Here is a 12,824-nt window from a genome sequence, read left to right on the forward strand (position 1 = left end):
TAAAACATGAAGGCTGACACACGTGAGAAGTCTTGGGGACACCACCAGCCAACTGGTCATGAGTCTCCTCTCTGACCCATGTGGCAGGTCCCAGCCCCGTGCTGGCCCTGACCCCAGGCTTCCCCCCACTCACCTGTCCCCAGGTGTCCAGCTCTTCTCCCTAACACAACTTGGCCAGATGCCTTCCTCCACAAGCCTCCTGGGCTCTGCAGCCTGACCACATGGATGGGCCTTCCCACCATGTCTCATGTCCCTGCCCCCCACCCAGACCATGCTGCCTGGGCCACATGGGCTCAGGGTCCATGGACACCCTGGTCCTCTGCCCCTGCCCACCCATTGCTGGTATGCTGTTCCCATCTCATGGACCAGGGACCCCTGCTGTGATTCTCCAGGGAGCCTTCTTCACTTCCCCCAGAAGCTTCTGTCCCCAACCCTAGGAAGACCCCTGGGGTGCCCCTCCCTCGGCTGTGAGCCAGCCAGACAGGGGCTCCCATGGCTAATGCTCAGATATGTCTGTCCATGGGGTTAGTCAACTTCCTAGAAGCTTTACTTCCCAACACACCCAGAGGAGGTAGAGGATGGATTGACCCTGGGGACTCCCAGTGGAAAGTGTCCATTTCAAAGATGAGAGAAGGAGAGACACTTGTCCCGCATCACCCAGCCTCCAGGTGATGCCCAGCACTGAACCCACTGATACACTAAGTCATAACCCAGGGCACCCCTTATCAGACAGCACCCCTCACTGGACCCCTCCTACAGCCCCAGACTAGGGATTCTGAGCAGCAGCTGCGGAGGCAGTAGTGCCCACTCCCTGCCCCGGCTCAGCTCCCTGGAGGCTTCATGCGCTGGCCCCTGGCAGCTGCTGGAGGACACCCAGCACTGCTTTCCCCCATTTGAACAGTGCCCCGTGGGATGCTGGCCGGAACCACGTTTTGGGAATTGAGTTTGGACGCTTCTTTACAATGGAAAGAAAAGTCAACAGCCTGCCGGAGGTGTTCAAGGGCGCTGGCAGGTGGCTGGGACCTTGGGGAACTCAGTCACGGGGAAGTTTCTGGCCCCTGAGGAAGCTGCCTGGGCCCTGATTGGCGGAGCGGCCCTTGCTCTCTCCCAGGAGACGCAGGTATAACAGACTCCGGCCCCGAGGAGGCCGGAGGAAGCTGTCAGGACTCCCTCTCCCCGAGCAGGTGAGCCCGCCCAGGTGTCCCCGGCGCAGGCGGAGCGCAAGGACCAGGAGGCAGACACGGCCCGGACACCCCACAAGGCCAGCGGCGCCCTGAGGCCCCAAGACCCCAGGCGGGGAGAGGGGGCCCCCAGCGCCGCGTCCCCGGACCCCGCGATGGCGGGCGAGACCCGGGCCGGTGGGGACGCGGCGCTGCGCCGCCTGCTGAGGCTGCACCGCACGGAGATCGCGGTGGCCGTGGACAGCGCCTTCCCGCTGCTGCACGCGCTGGCCGACCACGACGTGGTCCCCGAGGAGAAGTTCCAGGTGGGCCGCGACCCAGAGGCGCTACGCGCGGGAGACTTGCCCCAACGCCGGTCCCTGGAGCCGGCAGGGTCTCGGCAGATGCGTTCCCTAGGGACCTCCCCCGCCCCGCCCCACTCTCCGCCCTCAACGCCCCTCTGCTCCCCGAAGCCGCAGAGCCAAAGGGTCCCAGCTCCTAACGCGGCAGCCTGACCACGCCCCACCCACCAGCGGAGGGCGTGGTCTCCAGGACAAGTTACTGCGCCCCCAGCACCCTCCCTGCCCTCCCCAATCCGCCTTTAAACTGAGCACAGTCCCGTAAGATGAAGCCCAGGTGGCCCCCCACGTCACCCCAGCACCCCCACGCCATCCCCACACTTGCCCAAGCCTAGGGGATGGACACAGCTGCCTTCCTCGGGGTCAGCATTCGCCCTCCGACCGCGGTGGAGGTAGCAGGAAGTGGGGCCTGGACGCGGCAGGGCAGGGCCCCCACTCCCACCTTTGCTCCAGGAGACCCTGCGCCTGAAGGAGAAGGAGGGCTGTCCACAGGCCTTCCACGCGCTCCTCTCGTGGCTCCTGACCCAGGACACCGGCGCCATCCTGGACTTCTGGAGGGTTCTTTTCAAGGACTACAACCTGGAGAGATACGCCCGGCTGCAGTCCATCCTGGACACCTTCCCCAAAGGTGGGGGGCACCGGGGGCTGGGGTCCTGGCCGGCTTAGCCTCCTTCAGAGGGGTTGGGGCAGCTGGAGTCGGCTTCTGGGCCCCAACTGGACTGTAAGAGGGGAGGGATGGGGTGTTTAGGGAGCCCCTGACGTTGCCTAGACCATCTTGGGTTCTAAGAGACCAAGGGTCAGGCCTCACTTCCCTGAACGAGGCGTCAGTTCTGGGCTTGAGCTCGGCCCTTGGCCCTGCACGTGCCCCGCAGATGTGGACCTCAGCCAGCCCCGGAAGGGGAGGAGGTCCCCGGCTGGTCCCAAGGCCACTGTGCTGCTGCCCAGGCCCCCCACCAAGAGGAAGGCACTCGAGGAGCCGCGGACTGCCCCACCAGCAGCCCCGTCCCCAAGGGGCACCTCCAGTCCAGGTACTCCATTTGAGAAGCTGGTGGGGTCACAGATCCCCTGCGGAGCTCCACACACACCCCCCCAGACCGCACCCCTCCCTGACCACCCCCTCCCAACCAGCTTCGGGAGCATCTGTCCCTCCTACTTGACCAGCCTGGCAGAGGTCTCTCCAGGGACATGGGTGAGCCTGGCAATCCATGCTGCCCCTGAGCCTCCTGGGTAGGCAGACAGGTGTTCTTCCTTTTTCCTGATGTGGACACCAGAGCTGGGTAAAGCAAGGGGATCCACCAGAGTCTGGGAGTCCCCTGCTGGGGCTCTCCCACCTGCCCCTCAGCCTTGGCCCAGCAGAGGAAAGAGGGCCAGGCTGTCGGTTCTCCCCTCACCCAGCCAACACAGGCTCCCAAACCAAGACCAAGCCCGCCAAGAAGCCTGAGAGCAATGCAGAACCACAGCGCCTCCCACTGGGCAATGGTAAGCCAGGCCCAAGGTCCTGGGATCAGGGGCCATCCTGGGAGCTGGGACCATGCTGGCCTGGAGTCACCCCACCTGTGCCCATCTGAAATGCCCCGACCGTCAGGGCCAGCTTGGACTCTGCTTCCTCCAGAGAATTCTCCTTGTTCCTTGGCTGGACACAAACTGGGACCCTAGAGACCTCTCGTGGCCGGCTGGTGCCAACCTGTGGGCCAGCTGGTGCCAACCTGTGGGCAGGCCCTGGGGACCCTTCCCCTCCCAGCACTGTCCAGGGTCATGTCCCGGGTCCCTGTTCATTCCTGCCTGCTGTCTTCAGCCAGTTCACACCATACACCAGGCCATACCACATACACGTACACACACACACATCATGGCCATCTCTGCAGTGACAGGCAGGCTGTCTGTCTGTCTGAGTCTGGCCTGCCCTGGGTGGGAAGAAGGAAGGATTCTGTTGTCCAGACCCCTCTGGCTCCCCACTGCCTGTGCTCAGGGGTCTTCACCCAACTGATGACTGTCCCCCCACCCCCACCCACTTTGATGCTCACTTTCCTAGGAATTCAGACCATGTCCACTTCGGTCCAGAGAGCCATGGCTGTGTCCTCTGGGGACGTCCCAGGAGCCCGTGGGGCCGTGGAGGGGATCCTTATCCAGCAAGTGTTTGAGTCAGGTAGACGGCACTGGGAGAGGCTGCCAGTGCATCCACGTCCCCACGAAGCTCCCTGGAGGCTCTGGAGCAGCTGGGACATGGGCAAGGCAGCTGGCATGCCCTGCTCCCCCAGTGGGTCTGCCGTCTCTGGAGGGGATGGTCTGGGCAGGGGATACTCTTGGACTCTAAGGGGGACAAGTGCAACCCCCGCCCTGCCCGACATACCACTGCATCACCTCCTTCCTCCACTCCCTGTGCTGGGCACCCACAGGGCACTCGAGGACCCTGGGAGCTGATGCAGGCTCCAGTTTCACCAGGCTCCAGGGATGGTCCCTGCAGTAGACTCCTAGGGCTGTTGTGACAAATCGCCACAAATGGGGTGGCTTCAAGCAACTCCAAAACCACCGTGCGGGCAGGACCACGCTTGCCCCTTCACAAGGCTCCACGGCAGATCTTCCCAGCTCCTGCAGCTCCTGGAGTGGCCGCCCCAACCCTGTGCCCTGGCTTGTGGTGTCATCACTCCAGCCTCTGCCTCCTCCCTGTGTCTCTGCCTTCTCTTCTCAGAAGGACCCTGTCCTTGGACGTAGGGTCCAGTGTGAGCCCATCTTAACATCTACAAAGACCCGACTTCCAGATAAGGTTGCTTCTGAGGTTCCAAGTGGATGTGAATTTGGGAGACACGCTTCCTTCCCCCAGCGGAGAACCCCAGCTGTGCCCAGGACCTGGCCCCAGAGCTGACTGGGGGTGGGGTTGGGGGAGGAACAGCACATGTACAGCCTCCCTGCCAGGCCCCCCCATCTCCCCCCAGGTGGCTCCAAGAAGTGCATTCAGGTTGGGGGGGAGTTTTACACACCCAACAAGTTTGAAGACCCCGCTGGGGGAAAGAACAAGACCCGCAGCAGCAGCCTGAAGACCCTGGTCAGAGCCAAGGGGACCCAGGCCCCTGCCCCTGTAAGTACTGCGGGGACCACCCCTGGGGAAGCCTGGCCTTCAGTCCCCTCCCCCAGCACTCGAGGGACAGTGGCGTCACCTTGGGTCAGGACTCTGCTGGGGGCTGGGGTCGGCCCCTCCTGCCTCCTCTGTCCTGTTGCTGACCCGCCCACATATCCCCACAGGGTGGAGGTGACTCCAGGGCTGGCCCACGGGACAGGGCCCCAGCCCCTCCTGCCCTCCCCAGCGAGCCCCAGCTGCACCAGGTAGAGCCTGGAGCATTCCAGGATCTGAGAAGGGAGGGTGGTTTCTGTCACTCGTCCAGGGACTGGGGCATGAGAGCCAAACTTCTGCTCTCAGTGTGGAGTTCTTGATTTTAATTTTTTTTTTCCCTGATAATATACAAGTGTAAAAAGTCACATAAGTCAGAGCAGGTGAGTCCTCCTGGGCCCAGGTGCCCACTGTCCCGCACTCGTAGTTGGGCCCTTAGGTGGGACGGTGGCCCCTGTTGGAAGCCACAGAAGCTCTTGGGTTCCTCGAACTGGTTCTGAACAAGGTGGAACCAGCTCTAGAACCCGACACCTCCACCAGGTGCTCCCAGGAGCCCCGAGGCTGGCGGGGTCTAGGGTGGGGTATTACTATGGTCAGTGTGCTCATCGCTGTGCACATCGGTCCGGCCCTGTCGTCCCAGGCAGGGGAGGGGGACTTCCAAAGAAGATGACGTCCAAGGAGGCACAGTGGGCGCATCCAGCCAAGGGTGCCAGCAAGCCTCAGGTGGAGGGGACATCGGGTGCCCAAGGCCAAGAGGAACACTGCTGGGGCTGCCCTCCACTGCCCTGTGAGGAAGGGGCTGCATGGGGATGGGCCTGCAGCCTCAGGGCCCTGGAGCACAGGCACCCATGGGAAGCCAGACTTTCTTAAAGACTGTTCTTTCTTCCCAAGAGAGGGTGTTGGGGGCTAGAGTCTGAGAGATGGTGGGGTCGTGGGGCACCCCAGGGAGCAGGCAGTCAGGGCAGGATTTCAGTTGGGAGTGGGCCAGGGGACTTGGGTGTCCCTGGGGGACTACTGTGGGGGTGGGGTCTCTGGGAGGGCCGCCCCATCCTGGGTCTTCCAGACACACGTGTCTCTTGTCAGAAGAATGAGGACGAGTGTGCGGCCTGCCGGGACGGCGGGGAACTGCTCTGTTGTGATGGCTGCCCCCGTGCCTTCCACCTGGCCTGCCTGACCCCGCCACTCAGCGAGATCCCCAGGTGAGCCTCTGCCTCCACTTCCTCCCCCAACCCCCTGCCCAGAAGTCCCATCGCTCGACCAGTGGATGGTGAGGCCAGCCCGGGAGGGGCCTTGGTTCAGGTCTCTGGGTGGTGGGTCTGGGGCCTGGGATCGTCCCACCCCACCTCCCCGCGTGGCCATACTGTCCCTCCAGTCTGGCCTATGGGGCCCTGAGACCCAAGGCAAGGAGGTCAGCTCCCCTGAGCAGCTGACCCCGAATCCTAAGCAGAGTCTGGCTCCAAGTCAGGTTGGGAAGTACGGAGGCCATAGAGCTGCTCCCCAAGGGCCAGGGGGTTCCCCATCCTCTGCCTGGCGCAAGGTCCCCTGTCCTGGCCCACAGGGAGAGCGCTTCCCTCTGCCACCAGTTCGCATAGGTCAGGGCAGCCCGGTCTGTGGGGAGGACCATGGGGTTGGCATCCTCCACCCGGCCCTGCCCCACTCATCACATGACCTTGAGCAGGTCACATCTCTAGCCGGGGTCATCCCTCGGCTCCGCTCAACACTGCCCTTCCATTCTCTTCCTTCCTGCCCCTGACCGGCTCCCTTTCTGCTGGACACCGTCCCCCCAAGGAATTGGGGGAGGGTCCCAAGCGTGTACCTGCACCAGCCTCGGAGGTCATGCCTGCTAGGCAGGGTCCATGGGAGCCAACACAGGCATGGGCCACTGCCGGTTCCCAGGCGTCAGGACTTCTCGGGGCTCGTCCGAGAAGCACTCAGGGGACGTGCCATGCTGGTGAAGGCCATCCCACCAGGGCTAGCGATCCTGGCCCCCCAGGCTCTCCTGCTGACGAGTGGGCAGGCCCTTCCCCTGGTCTCCACCCAGGGTTCCCCCTCTGGGGACCATGAGGGTGGGTGACCTGGAGGAGCTCTCAGGCCTCCCCTGCGCTGCCGGTATGGGAGTCTACTGTCCCCTCTGTCCTGCCCCGCATGTCCCCGGCCGGTGACCAGCGGGACCTGGAGGTGCTCCAACTGCGTCCAGGGAACAACAGCCCAGCGGGACCTGCCCCGGGCAGAGCAGCCCCGGCCCCAGGAGCTGCCTGCAGAGACCCCGGTATGCCCAGACCATTCTCGGCCCCTCTGTCTACTTGCTCCCTGCCTCCTGGCCACTCTTGTGGGTCGGACCTGCCCCAGCCATGAAGCCATGCACCCCTACGCTGGCCTGGCCCCATCAGTCTGACTTTATTCTTCCTGTGGGGCCATGGGGGTGCAGCCCACTGGGAAGTGGCCCTTATGAGGACTGGTTGCTCAATACGCTGATTCTGGGCCCTCAGCTGCCAGCAGACACAGGGGACACATCTCGATCACAGATAACATTCTCCAAAACGCAGTGAGCGTTCTGTCGCCACAAAGGCATGAAGGACGTGACACGCGCCCCAGAGTGTTTACTCTGACAGCCTCCGAGGGCCACGGGGCACTGCCTTCTGGTGGGGAGAGGGCCAGGGGCCACAGACCCAGGAACCGTGCCTCGACTTTTCCCACCCAGTGTGGGCCCCAGACTCCCCATGCTCATGAAGCCCGGGATGGTTCTAGGCAAGGCCCCTGCAGCCCCTCTGAGAGTTGACCCTCTGCTTCCAGGCCTTCCTGGGTCTGAGGTCAGGGGAAGAGGCGAGGGCACTGCCCACGGGGCTGCCCCCTGGGACGGATGCTGCGGTCACCTACAAGCACCTGCTGGCCCCGCCCTCTCTAGCGCCCCTGCCCGTGCTCGACCCCTCTGCCTTGCGCCCCCTACTGTGCGTGGGCCCTGAGGGGCAGCAGGTGAGGGGGTGCTGGGGTCAGGGAGCCCAGGGTCCACTGGGGCAGCCAGGCGAACCTGAAATAGGACAGTCGCGGGGGTTAAGGAGGTAGGAGTCAGACAAGGGTGGGTGTGGAGCTTTCAGGAGCAGCCAGGCCGGCCATGGGGAGGGCAGGTGGGAGGAGGCTGAAGGGAGGTGCAGAGGTTGTGGGGGCTGTGAGATTACCCAGAACAAGGTGGGGGCTCTTGGGAGAGGGTGGGGGGAAGGGGGCTCCTGGAGGGATTCCAGCCAGGGTGACCATTCTCTCCTTGCTCTTGAAACCGAGCGCCATCCGCCCCCCGCCCCTCTACGCCCATCCACCCCACCAGGGCAGAACAATAAAGCAGGTAGTTCGCAGTCTACCTGGGACCTGGGTAGTCCCAGGTCTCCCAGTCCCTCCTGCATCCTCTGGAGCCCGGCCTCCGGGGACCTCTTGACCAGCCCTGGAGGGGGCCTGGGCCCACCAAGGAGGATGTAGATGGGGCACCTGGTTTTTCCAAGCCGCAGCCCAAAGGTGCTGGAGTGCCCTTGACCTCTCCTGGTCTGGATCTCGGACCCGCTCCCCTACCCCGTGCGCCCCTCCGAGCCGTTCGGCCCCGGCGGGGTCCGGGCGGTCCTGAACTCGAGACGCTCAGGCCACCGCCACTTCCCCATCCCCCCTACCCCACCCCTGCCTCGCCCGGGCCCTCGGTCACCCCTCCGTGGTCTGTCGGTCCACAGGGCCCGGTGCCCGGCGCGCGCTGCGGGGTGTGCGGGGACGGCGCGGACGCGCTGCGATGCGCACACTGCGCGGCCGCCTTCCACTGGCGCTGCCACTTCCCCGGCTGCGCTACTCGGCCGGGGTGAGTGCGGGGCTCGGGAGGGGGAGGGGGAGGGCCGGCACCCCCCACCAAGACTCTTCGAGACCTGGGTCCCCAGAGGGCGCTCCCAGCCTGGCCCCAACCGGGCAGCCCGAAGCCTCTCCTCCGCTCGCCAGGGCCGCCCTGCGCTGCAGAGCCTGCTCCGGAGACACCGCCCCGGCCCCTGGGGAGGGGGCGCCTGCCGCGAGCCCCGCCCGCCCGGCTCCCGCGACCCCCAAGCTCACCGCCGGCGCCGTCGGCCCCGGGGCGCAGGTGAGGGGAGGGACGCTGGGGGCTGGGGGTGGTGGGCACATCGCCAGGGGAAGCCCGGGGGCCAGCTTCGCAGTGAGCACCAAACCACCTGACGGTTATGTATGTATGATATTTTTATTTAAATCGATTCTTGTTTAACTTAAATCTACCTAAAAAGGAAACCCTCCTGGGGCTTCCCTGGTGGTCCAGTGGCTAAGACGCTGTGCTCCCAATGCAGGTGGCCAGAGTTCGATCCCTGGTCAGGGGACTGGCTGTGGAAACTAAGACCTAACACAGACAAATAAATACTTTTAAAAAAAGAAGGAAACCCTCCTAAGCAACAGTGGCTGTGAAGTCATTGGTTGGTTGCAGGCCTGGCTCACGATTAACCCAGTCTCAGGGCTCCCCTAACCCCCAGCACCCTACCCCCAGCTTCCCTGAGCTCATCCCCCCCCCCCGACCCCCGACCCCGACCCCCCCCGACCCCCACCCCCCCCAACCCCTGCCAGGAGCGCCATCCTGGGTTGGGGGTGGGGCGGGGAGAGCAGGAAGGAGGCTCCCCACCAGGAATGAGCAAGCAGGCACACACAGGTGAGCAGTGTGACTCCCCCCCACCCCCCTCCCGTGTCATCTCCACAGTCCTCCAGCAGCCTGGGACCCTGGGACCTTGGGAGGAGTAACCCTAACCTCATTGAAACTTACTTCCCAGGGCTCCCTCAAAACCTGGGGATCCCCCCCTACCACCACCAGTTTCTCCTGTTTAGAAGCCTCCAGACCCCAGCAGGGACTTCCTAACCCCATCCCTGCCCCGGAAGAACCCTTGGAGGTCCCCGGGTGGTGATGTCCTACCCGTCCATGGTCCATCCCACCTCCCAGCCCCGCCTCCATCTCTTCCCTCCTTACACTCTGTGGGTGACTGGGCTCTGGGACACTGGGTACAGAGGGCCCCCACCTGCTGGTGCCCTGTTCCTTCTGGAAGTCTCGCCTCACCCCCAGCCGTCTGCTGTCCATGCTGAGCCACACCAGGCTGGTGGCCCCTCCAGGGGCCGGAACAAGTGGCTGTTTGCAGCTGCAAACCCGGCATTGTCTTATGGTTCCACTTAGTATGGCCTGTCCCCCTCCTAACCTGTGATGGGGGAGTGTGCCTCATCTGCTCTGGCCCCTCACCCAGGAGCAGGGCAGGGAACGCATGACTGTTGGGTCACTGAAGGGCTGGCTTGGGATCAGACCCTTCCTCTCTGGGCCTCAGGATTCTCATTGGTGACAGGAATCCTCCCAGCTGCTCCTTCCCCCAGAACTGTGGAGGCAGGCAGGCCCCCGGGGCCTTGGGCAGCCACTTCAGAGGGGTGGCAGGGCCCTTGGTGGGCAGCCCCCACCTCACTCATGCCCACTCCATCTCTGCCCCGCCCCCAGGAGCTGGATGTTAGAATTCAGTTCCCAGGGTCCCACCTGGAGAAGTACACAGCAACCGCTCCCTTGGCATGGCCACTGCCCCCAGCCCTGCCCCCTCTGTAGAGAGTCCTGCTTCTGTGGTGATGACCCCAGCAGGGGTGTGGAAGTTGGGTTGACCTCCTATCTTTCTGGGATCCAGGCGGGGGATGATTCTGCTGGTCATGAGCCGGTTCTACACAGGGACGACCTGGAGTCCCTCCTGAGTGAGGTAACATGTCACCCAGCCCCCTCCTCCTCCCCTCCTCCCCTTTCTCCATGGCCTCTGAAGCAGTCAGCACCCCTGTTCCGGGCCCATGGCATTCCATGGGCCCCCACTGCCAGATGGCGCTGGCACCTCCGTGCACAAACAAGCCAGAGGGGGCCCGGAGCTGCCCCCTTCCCAGCCTCCCTGGAGGTCCCAGGCCTGGGACCCTGAAGGGCTGGTGGTGCAGAATCTGGCACCAGGGCCGCTGAAGCCTGACATGGAGGTCGAGACTTTCCCCAGGTGTGGGTGGAGGCTGCGCACTCTGGACCCTGCAGATCCCTCACTCACTGCTCTCAACGCAGGCTTCTCTACCTGATGATGAGCAGCTAGAATAACTGGGAAGAAAAGGTGGCTTTTAGGAAAGGTCATTTCTCCAGCCACCCCCAGGCCTCAGGTGGCCAGCGTGTGTTCTCTTCAGGACCCTGGTGTGGCACTTGGGGATCCCAGCTGACCATGGAGGCCCTGCCTTATGTGATGGGCTGGGCACGGGCAGGTCCCAGACACTACAGGTGTCTTTAGAGAGCCCAGGGCCCCAGGAGGCAGAGGGCAGATGCACAGGCCCTTCTGGAGCAGATCACCTTGTTCTGTTGGAATATTGGGTGTTCCCACGGCTCCCCGAGTCCTGCTGGAGCACCAGGCAGGCCCTGCAAAGAGCTGGGTGGAGGGAGGGAAGGAGCTGGCTCTGCTGGTCACCTGGGAAGAAGCCACGAGGAGCCAAACAGCCGTGGTGGCCATGCCCAGGCATAAGGGATGCTTGGAGGAGTGGACGTGTACGGTGGGGCCTCAGGCCTCAACATCCTCACCTCTGAGTAGAACAGCTGGGTCAGATGTTGATGACTCAGGCGGCCCTGAAGGCCAGAGCAGATGGGTTGTGGGCCAGGCAGGCACACTTGCCCGCTGAGGCTCCAGCCAGGCCCTGAGCCCGCTCTCTGCTTCCGCAGCACTCCTTTGACGGCATTCTGCAGTGGGCCATCCAGAGCATGTCCCGCCCGCTGGCCGAGGCGCCCACCTTCCCTTCCTGATCTGGATGCCGGGCTGACCCAGACTGGGCTGCAGGCAGCATGGAAGGGGGAGGGGAGGCACCTGTGGACTCTGCCAGAGCAGACTTCACACTTGGACCACCAGCTCTGAAAGGGATCAAGGGGAAGGTTAGGGCCAGGATCTGAAATGTTCCACATGCCGTCAACACTCAGCTGATCAGCACCCTGTCTGAAAGTAAAGTCACTTCTGTGTGCTCGACGTGACTTCTGGTGCAGTGTGTTTGTTTTGGAGGGTCTGTTTCTGGTGCCCATTGTGCAGGCTGAGCTGGCTGTGTCAGAAAGAGGGTAGTAGAATGCCGCTGGGAGCAGGAGTCCCTCTGCTCCCCCTCTGCAGGAGCCCCTGGCACAGCCCCTGCCCCACTGGTCTGGCTCTGCCCACCTCTGCGTGCCCCCCGCCCCCAGACTGCTTCTACCACCTCTGCCCTCAAAGGGCCCAGCCCATCCCCACCTCAGGGTCTTTGCATGGGCTGCTCCCTCTGCTCAGGGTTCCCCTTGGTACTTGGCCTGTCTCTTTTCTCACCCGTGGGAGGTCTCAGCTCCAAAACCACCTCCTCATTCTTTCATTCAGAGGGTCATTTATTCAGGAAACCCTTACTGTGACTCTTCTGTAGGCTGAGCACTAGGGGACATTCTGGTGGCAGGTCGTTCACAAGAGGAGGGTGACCTTAGAAGCAGGACACAAGACAGGGCCAGGGGGCCAGCGGGCCAGCGTGTGCAGGGGAGGGACCGGGAGCCGGTGCATCTGGGACAGACACCAGGTCAGGGGTGGCGGTGCTGTGGGCTGTGGGGGACAGCACGGTGCTTATCCTGCTCACCACACCTGCCACCGGAAGAGAGCCCGTCAGAATGGAGATCTTTCCTGGTGGTCTCTGTCTCCCCTCTACAGCAGCCCCTGGGGACCTGGGACTCTGTCTAGTTCTCAGCCACATTCGTCCCCAGGCCCTGACACAGCTGCTGGGTCACTGCTGCTGCAAGGAGATGGCAGGGCTGTCATACCTCTCACCTGCAGGGACCCCTCGGTAGAAGCCCTGATGGGGGTCAGAGCCCTGGGGAGGAAGGGGGTGGCCGCAGGCCTGCTGTGCCCTGTGAATAGGGGGCAGCAGTGGATGTGTGTGGACTTGGGACTCGTGGGTTGTGTCGCCACCCAGGGTTGGGCAGGCAGGGAGCATTCTGCCTATCTAACAGGAATGGGGGTCCCAGCACGGGACTCACAACCTTTGGACTTTGGGGGGTCTAGCGGCTCACTGAGCCCCTCCGGAGCCCCTCTGTCCTGGGCACACATTAGGCAGCCTCTGTGGGGGTGGGGCTGGGAGTAGCTGAGCTGGGACAGCGCTGGGGAGGGGCTGGCAGACACCCTCCGCTGTAGGGGGTAACCGCCCCAG

At 63.7% G+C, this 12,824-nt stretch overlaps 1 protein-coding gene across 2 annotated transcripts; it reads left to right on the top strand.

Moving 5' to 3' along the window:
- Nucleotides 1–1,145: 1,145 nt before the first annotated feature.
- AIRE (autoimmune regulator) lies at nucleotides 1,146–11,602 on the top strand. Of its 2 annotated transcripts, none has more exons than XM_070366810.1 (14): nucleotides 1,146–1,486; nucleotides 1,973–2,147; nucleotides 2,392–2,547; nucleotides 2,915–2,998; nucleotides 3,552–3,665; nucleotides 4,453–4,595; nucleotides 4,760–4,840; nucleotides 5,709–5,824; nucleotides 6,792–6,894; nucleotides 7,419–7,598; nucleotides 8,336–8,457; nucleotides 8,592–8,727; nucleotides 10,298–10,366; nucleotides 11,344–11,602. In XM_070366810.1, exons 1-14 carry the CDS (start codon nucleotides 1,337–1,339, stop codon nucleotides 11,422–11,424), a joined length of 1,710 nt encoding a protein of 569 aa, XP_070222911.1. In that variant the 5' UTR covers nucleotides 1,146–1,336; the 3' UTR covers nucleotides 11,425–11,602. The 2 variants fall into 2 exon arrangements, with proteins under 2 accessions (XP_070222911.1, XP_070222912.1); XM_070366811.1 differs by having other exon boundaries at nucleotides 5,712–5,824.
- Nucleotides 11,603–12,824: the final 1,222 nt, after the last annotated feature.

The sequence above is a fragment of the Bos mutus genome, unplaced genomic scaffold, assembly GCF_027580195.1.
Source record: "Bos mutus isolate GX-2022 unplaced genomic scaffold, NWIPB_WYAK_1.1 CTG214, whole genome shotgun sequence".
Lineage (NCBI taxonomy): Eukaryota > Metazoa > Chordata > Mammalia > Artiodactyla > Bovidae > Bos > Bos mutus.

Coding starts and splice junctions, on each gene's coding strand:
- AIRE (XM_070366810.1), top strand. CDS start 1,337: ATGGCGGGCGAGACCCGGGCCGGTGGGGACGCGGCGCTGCGCCGCCTG. Junction 4,596..4,759: donor GGACCCAGGCCCCTGCCCCT/GTAAGTACTGCG, acceptor ATATCCCCACAG/GGTGGAGGTGACTCCAGGGC. Junction 5,825..6,791: donor CCACTCAGCGAGATCCCCAG/GTGAGCCTCTGC, acceptor GCCGGTGACCAG/CGGGACCTGGAGGTGCTCCA.